Source organism: Arachis duranensis, chromosome 6 (assembly GCF_000817695.3).
Source record: "Arachis duranensis cultivar V14167 chromosome 6, aradu.V14167.gnm2.J7QH, whole genome shotgun sequence".
NCBI lineage: Eukaryota > Viridiplantae > Streptophyta > Magnoliopsida > Fabales > Fabaceae > Arachis > Arachis duranensis.
In genome coordinates this window covers 104,593,855-104,601,852 of record NC_029777.3, presented here as the reverse complement: position 1 = coordinate 104,601,852, position 7,998 = coordinate 104,593,855, and the positions used below count along the sequence as shown (strand labels likewise).

Below are 7,998 nucleotides of genomic sequence, written 5' to 3'. Positions count from 1 at the left end.
AATTAAGAAATAAAAAAAAGCTATCGTTAAGAGTTTGCCAAACATTCTGATGAAACTTTAAAATTTAAATGATATTGTAAAAGTCACATTGTAATTTGTGGCCTTGAAAATTCTAAAATATACGTGGTTGCAAAATATGGAAAATTTATTAGGAGTTATAAAATTTTTATTATTATATTTTAGTCAAAGATAAAATTAAACATGCCGATTCGGATCGCTGTCCTTCTGATATTACCAATTAATGTAGTATCGTGAAAGAACTTTTCTATAAATAAACAATATGTATTTCAAATGACTTGCCATTCTACAGAGCAAGTATTTTCTTAAAAAGTAAAATACAAGTCCTTTTTAGATTTTCTTTTCTCATATATATTTTGGTTCCAATCTTTTGTCATAAAGAGAAAATTTTGTGCTCTATTATAGAAAAATTAATAGCGTGTTATTAATAATTACGTGTTAATTAATTCTATCTTCATAAAGAGGTATTGTAACGAAGGCATCTTTTCTTTCATATGATTTTCTAAATATATCTGTTAGTTCATTTCTTTTATTTTCTTAATTCTCAAGTGTGTAGTAGTGTTAGTAGTATTGATATTACAATAACTACTACTAAATATGTATGACAAAAAAGTCATATTAAAAAAAATATAAGGATAAACAGTTTTTTTTATCAATATTAAGTAATTAATATTTTAGGCTAATTTTTATTTTAAAAATTAAAATTAATCAAGTATTAACTAAAAATATTAAATTTTGTTAGTCATCTTGTTAGAAAAAATAAAAAATAGCCACAAAATTCTTTTCAATTCTTGCGTATGTACAGAGTATGTAATATTTAAAAAAAAAAAGTACAAATAGACAATGAAAATATTAAACAATATGAAAAATACGATATTATTGTTATTGAAATTGTGTGTTTCTTATTTGTTACATGCATGCATCAGGTTCCAGATTTGTTACATGGGAACGAAGAAGAAGAGAAATAATAATGTGGTAGCTGGCATGGATCAAGATGAACTAATAATGGATCCAAAGCTCTTAGCTGATGACGATAGTTGTTTTTATCATTTCAATGGAGTTGAAATTCACCACAAGATACAACATCCTTGTGCTGATGAATATGAATTATTATCTCATCCTACTATGATTCTGTTGCATGGTTTTGGAGCCTCGGTATTCTCATGGGAACAAGTGATGAAACCTTTGGCTGAGGTTAGCGGTTCAAAAGTTATTGCTTTTGATAGGCCAGCCTTTGGCTTAACATCAAGACCAATTTCTACTTCTTCTTCTTCAGTAAAAGCTCTAAATAATTATAATCCATACTCAATGGCATTCTCAGTTCTTGCAACCTTGTCCTTCCTTGATTTAGTAAACACTGCTGGCAACGCTATTTTAGTAGGGTATGTTATGTTATGTCATTAATTGTATTTTCTCTTCTCTTCTCGTCTGTTTTAGTTGTTAAGTAAATATTAACAGAGATAATTTGCTCACAAAAAGATATCTCAATTTAATATAATAATTAAGTATTTTCATTTTAATTATTATTTTTATGTATAGACATTTTTATATGAATAGTATAATTTTATATATTGTTATTTTAATTAATACAGAAATGTGTTTTACTGAAATGTAAATAAAATTAAGTAAAGAATAAAAATTTGGCTAATTTTGTTAGATATAGAAATTTAGAATGTGTTATGCTTAATTACGAAAAAATAGTATGTTTTTTATGAATATGAACATCATTTTTTTTAATTGGAATTCACAAATTGAAAGCTCAGTTTTGTTTTAGAAACAAAATTTAGGGTCAATTTGGGATAATAGAAAGATCTGAGCTTTAGATTTATGTGGTCTGAACAAATTTTTTAAGGGATAAATAAATTGGTAGATGAGTTTTGTGAAAAAAAATTATAAATTACAAATTTTGACCTTTAAATTTATATTTTTTCAACAAAAAAATTTAAAATCACAAATCTAACTCTCAAATTTGTCATATCCACACTAAAAAAAATACATCAAATATTCACATTACTAAAAAATACCACTTAAATCACAATACTAAAAATAAAAAGTCTAAAAATTCACATGATTTATTTTTTGTTTTATAACACTTTCTTTTATAAAAAAAATTCACTTTTCATTAACAATCACCTCTTTATTGTAACATTATCCTCATTATTATAGTTATGAGTCATTGGCGGCAATAATGGGTCAGGTAGTTAGCATGACAATGTTTTTGTAAAATTTTTCTTAAAAAAATGAAAAAAACATTTTCTATAAATACTTAAAAATAAAGAATATTATTAATGGAATATAAAACAATATTAGATTATTATTACGATGGAACATTATTATTCATAATTAACAATGAATAAGAAAATGACATCACTACAACTGATGTTGTTGCAGGCATTCAGCGGGTGCAGCAGTAGCAGTGAATGCATATTTTGAGGCTCCTGAACGTGTTGCTGCTCTCATCCTTGTTTCCCCAGCAATACTTGCTCCTCTTAAACAAAATCTACCAATTCAACATAACTACTCTATAAGCAAAATTCCAAATTCTGTGCTTTATAAGATGTCCTCCAAGATTGTCGAGTTCATGGCACATGCACTAACACCAATCATACGTTCGTCTAGGAAATTCTTTTATGCCATCCTGCGTTCATCCCTTGCTATAATGCTGGTAATCAAATAATTAATTAATTATAAATTGTTTAATTGAGATACTATATATACTATACTATATCTAAGCTAGTTAATTAATTTTTCATCATGATATATAATGTCATCAGGTGAGAGTGCTTGTTGATAAGTTTGGTACTGCTGTAGTTCGAAATTCATGGTATGACCCAAACCAGGTGACGGAGCATGTCCTTAGTGCTTACAAAAAGGTATAATCGCTCGCTCTCATTGTCATTCATTTCTTTCATTTTTATATCTAGGCATAAGTTTAGTATTATGTTACTTTTAGGCACATTAATAAGTGCTAGAATCTGTATATAATAATTAGAAGGTGATAAGTACAAGAGTTTAACACTGATGAACATGATTAGTTTTTCGTTTTGTTTGGTTAGCCCGATTACAATTTTTTTTTTTTGAATTTTTGAAAGGCAATTCCTCGGAAATTTTTATTTTAATTTTTTTAGAAAAGTAATTTGTTGGAGACAAATGTATTTTTTAAAAAAATTAATTTGCAGGAGGTGAGTAGTATTTATTTAAAAAAAATAGAATAAGGTGATGATAATTAAATTCTGGAAAAGGTTGACCTTGAACTATAGTCTTTAAAAAAAATACTAATTAAGTCCTTTAAGATAGTAAACGGTGGACATATATGTCCTTCTCTCAATGAATAGTGCAAAACAAAATTAAATTGTCTATATATTTTATTATTTACAGTGGTGTATATTTCGTACTCTCGTTTTTGTCACATGAGCAGGAACACAATATAGTTTTTGACAATGAAACATTTATTATCTTTCGAGTATTTATCATAAATTCTATTAAAACAAATAAAGTTTCGTACCAAAAATTGTTATCTACGTGATTATTTTTTATAGATAGACACGTCAAAGTAACTAACAGTATATATAAACATCACCGTTAAGTTTTAGTTGATGAATTGATAGAAGGACATTATGTGTTCACTGTTTGCTATCCTGGAAGACTAAATTGGTAATTTTTTTTAGGAATTAATTAGTCTGAAGTCGAAAATTTTAAAGATCTAATTATCATTTTACTAAAACAATTAAAATATTATAATATTATTTTAATTCCTAAAATTTAGTTTAATTCGTAATTTCGTCTCGAATTTTCAAAACATCTTACTTTTATCCCAAATATCGTATTTTATTCTATTTTAATCTTAAGGTCAAAATTAATTCTTTAAAAAAAATACTATTTCTTCTATTATAATTTTCATCTAAGATAATGGTAAAAATCGTAATTATAATGGTCATACTCATGATTACAGTGATTTGAGAGTGAAAATAAAAAAAAATAAGAGAATAAAAATAAAAAATATTTTTTTAAAAAAATTTAGTTTTGACTAAAGAACAAAAATAAAATAAAATATTTTAAACGTTTTAGACAAAATTAAAATTTAAATAAAATATTAAAAATTAAAATAATACTTTATTCTTTAAAGATTAAAAAGAAATTTATTGGAACGATTGTATTATTAATTTTTTAAGAATTTTTTGAAAAAAGAATTTGTGGAGCGAGTTGTGTGAAAAACAAATTCATCCTGGTGCTGGTGCACCATAGTAAATCACCAAATTGCATGATTCTTTCGCAGTTCACCTCCTGCACCACTATCACGTGCAAATTAATTTGCACACATTATAAATTAAACTTATATTTATTCAACAACTTTTGGTCATTTAATGCAGCCATTGATGACTAAGGATTGGGATAGGGCACTGTTAGAATACGTTGCAGCATTGCTTCTGGCCGAGGAGGAACCTAAAACAAAACCTTCACTTAGGCAGAGGCTTAATCAAATATCATGCCCTGGTAATAAGATTTATCTCATTCATGTCACTAATAATAACCACTAATCTTATATATATATATATATCACTGATTATAATTGATAAATGTTTGAATGAACAGTGCTGATTGTGACTGGTGACAGCGATCCATTAGTTCCATCTTGGAATGCAAAGAGACTTTCACGCATCATAGCAGGATCATCGCTTCAAGTAATTAAGCAATGCGGTCATTTGCCGCATGAAGAAAAGCCTCACGAGTTTATTTCAGTTGTTGAAAACTTCCTAATTAAACACAAGATTATAATTAGTGGTTGATTCAAATGAGCAGCACGAAATATAGCTAGATTCGGATGGAGGAGTAGTGATTTCATGCTCTTATTGTGAAATTCTTAATTGGAAGCTATTGAAGGTCTGGATGTGAAAGTCACATAAACTAGAGAAAGAGAGAATGTGGTCGAAAGAACTAACAATTCTAGTTTTCACTCTTTCGATTAAATGACATTGGATAAAAAATGGGTTATATACTCTGAACTTATATAACTATCTATATTGTACTAATATGTGCTTATCGCTACTGCACTCACTTCTTATATGTGTATTAGCTATATTATCTATGTGACATTCCCCTAAACTGTCAAATCTAAAAAGATTTGGCAACTTACAGTAAAAATTGTGTAAGTATGCACTTGGTCATTACATAAAATGCCTTAATTATTTACATTGATTACAAATACAAATGAAAGAAAAAAAAAAACATACACATACATAGACTCATACAATGAAAAAACTATATGCATACAAAAACTCATACATTTTTCCTAAAATTGGCATCGAAAATATTGAGCATTTCCAACTTAGTTAAGCTTGATTTAAAAGCTCCTGAAGCAAGTGTCTTTGTGAGTATGTCTGTATTTTGATCTTTACTGGTAATAGACAAAAGCTTGACGAGCCCAAAAATTATTTTTTTTTCCTTATTACATGACAATCTACTTCAATATGTTTGATACGCTCGTGAAAGTCTCGATTAGCGGCTATATACCTTGCAGATTGACTATCACAATAGATAGGTTGGATTTAGTGACTGGAACATGTAGGTAAGCAAGAATGAATGAGATCCATCGAACTTCACACATTGCAAGTGCCAATGCCCTATACTCCGCTTCAGATGATGATCTAGCTACAGTTGTTTATTTTTTGCTCTTCTATGAGATGAGATGAGTGAAGTGCTTATATAGAAACAGTAGCCAGAGACTGATCTTCTACTGTCTAGACATGCTGTCCAATTAGCATCTGAGTAGCCAGAAGGGAGCAGGTTTGAGGAGATAGAGAAGAAGAGACTTGCTGCTGGGGCATTCTTCAGATATTTGAGAATTTGGAGAGCTGTATTGTAGTGAACAGTGGTAGGACAGTCCAAAAAATAATGGCTTAATTTTCCAACTGCAAATGAAATATTTGGCCGTATTGTTGTGAGATAGATGAGTCTACGAATGAGATGTCTATAAGTTGACACGTCTGGAAATGCTGGTGCTGAATCCTTGGCCAGTTTGGTTGCATAATCCATTGGAGTTATAACAAGCTTGAGTTCAATCATTTTGTATTCATTGAGAAGGTCTAAGACATATTTTCTTTGGTGAACTGCAATACCAGTGCTTGACCTAGCTATCTCAAGGCCCAAGAAGTACTTTAAATTGAATACTGCATGTAGCTGTTGTTTGGTGATGTTGATCTCTAATTGGTTATTTCCTGTGAGGATTAGGTCATTTATATAATCAAAAACAGCAGTAAAAGCACTATTGTTTGATTTAGTGGATAAGGAATAATCATGTTTGGATTGTGAGCAGCCTAAACTTAAGATTAAGGAAGTTAGCCTGACATTCCATTGTCAATTGGCTTGTTTGAGGCCATAAAGCGACTTGATTAATTTGCAAATCATGTCAGGTTTCTCCACGTTGAGGCACGAAGGTAAATTCATGTAAACTTCCTCATCTAGATCGCCATGGAGGAAAGTTGTATTGACGTCGAGTTGAAGTAGCCAACCCTTTGTTGCTGTTAAGGCTAAGAGAATCCTAAGTGTAGTTATTTTTGTAACTGGACTGTAAGTATCAAAGAAGTCAAATACTTATGTTTGATTGTACCCTTTTGCTATGAGCCTCGCTTTATGCCTCTCAACGTTGCCATTGGGTTTCGATTTCAACTTAAAGATGTAACACCCTACCACACTAAGCTTTACGCTTAAGTCGTAAAACGAATGTGGTGTGGTATTACGACCTCTAAAATAAAATGAGTACATATAATAGCAGAAAAATTATAATATGCTAGGAGCCTTAAAGAAAAGGGGAAAATAAAAAAATCGCACAATAAAGGCGCAACGCTCAAGGAACGAGTTAACTTACGTGCTAAGAAAATCATAACTATCAAACATAAGCTAACAGAAGTAGGAGTAGAATACCAAGGATACAAAATAACAAGCTCCTAACTCAGCCTGCGAAGTCAAGACTGGCCGGAGAATATTTACACATATATACATACATATCCAAACCCAAAAGTACATATACACAATCCTGCCTCTCCATAAACCTCTAAGAGGATCAAAAAGAATAAGTCATGCGGAGAGAAAACTAAGTACATATATATACATCATAGCATAACAAGCTATCCCAGTAACCACTCCGCTTTAAGAGTCCAGACGCCTAACGAGATGCCTCTCGACCTGCATCTGAAAGACAACAACATAGTATGGAATGAGAACCGGAGGTTCTCAGTATGGTAAAGGTGCCACACACATAATATATAAGGTCCTGGGAATGCCAGAGGCAATCCTAGAACACCGACACTCAGATTATAGAGCTTAAAGTATTAAGTAGAAGCCATAAAAGGTGGTTTACTAAGGATATTTAAACCTAACTTAACTTAACCTTAAATCTAAATCCCATACTGCCATTCCTCCATACCTCCAACTCCATCATGCATTTTCACAGACAACTAAACAGACAAAGGCAAACACAAGAAGGTTACAAGTACTGCAGATAACAAATATACATTTAACATGGCAAGTACATTTAGGCATACCCAGTTAATACACAAGCAAGTAGTTCAAATAATATGCATATGATGCATGCCTGTCCTATGGCTGATGAGGCTCATCTGTCGGTTATCCAGCCAACCCGACAAGTCTGAATTGTCCTTAGACTGTCCCCCGACGTGCATCCCCAAGAGTCTATGCATAGCTTTATCTCAAATAATCAATATTGCTCAATGGGGGTAACATTCCCGGGAATTTATATAGTGCCCGGTCACACTTACGTCGTAGGGTCAACAGAGTATCGAGTTTTCAACCTGGTACACGTGGTGGCAAGCCACGGCACTTAATCCAGGGAATCTCGTATCTCAGATTATTCAAATTCATAAGCCATATAAATAATTCAATTATAATTCATTAACATCCACATCATTCTCAATTGCATCTCATTCATCATCATACGTTAAACATATTCAATCCTTATCCTTC

The 7,998-nt window shown here is 30.8% G+C and overlaps 1 protein-coding gene and 1 long non-coding RNA gene across 3 annotated transcripts in view; one reads left to right on the top strand and one right to left on the bottom strand.

Moving 5' to 3' along the window:
• Positions 1-309: 309 nt before the first annotated feature.
• On the top strand, positions 310-5,167 carry LOC107495281 (uncharacterized). Of its 2 annotated transcripts, none has more exons than XM_021125377.2 (6): positions 310-330; positions 945-1,400; positions 2,410-2,683; positions 2,793-2,891; positions 4,389-4,512; positions 4,612-5,167. In XM_021125377.2, exons 2-6 carry the CDS (start codon positions 961-963, stop codon positions 4,803-4,805), a joined length of 1,131 nt encoding a protein of 376 aa, XP_020981036.2. In that variant the 5' UTR covers positions 310-330; positions 945-960; the 3' UTR covers positions 4,806-5,167. The 2 variants fall into 2 exon arrangements, with proteins under 2 accessions (XP_020981036.2, XP_052119377.1); XM_052263417.1 differs by lacking the exon at positions 310-330 and adding an exon at positions 372-482.
• Positions 5,168-6,879: 1,712 nt separating this feature from the next.
• LOC107495296 (uncharacterized) overlaps positions 6,880-7,998 on the bottom strand; it is a 1,951-nt gene continuing 832 nt past the window's right edge. Inside the window, exon 3 of the long non-coding RNA XR_002364365.2 lies at positions 6,880-7,206. This is a non-coding gene — a long non-coding RNA (uncharacterized LOC107495296). The remainder of the gene's footprint in view (positions 7,207-7,998) is intronic.

Coding starts and splice junctions, on each gene's coding strand:
- LOC107495281 (XM_021125377.2), top strand. CDS start 961: ATGGGAACGAAGAAGAAGAGAAATAATAATGTGGTAGCTGGCATGGAT. Junction 1,401..2,409: donor GGCAACGCTATTTTAGTAGG/GTATGTTATGTT, acceptor ATGTTGTTGCAG/GCATTCAGCGGGTGCAGCAG. Junction 4,513..4,611: donor TAATCAAATATCATGCCCTG/GTAATAAGATTT, acceptor TTGAATGAACAG/TGCTGATTGTGACTGGTGAC.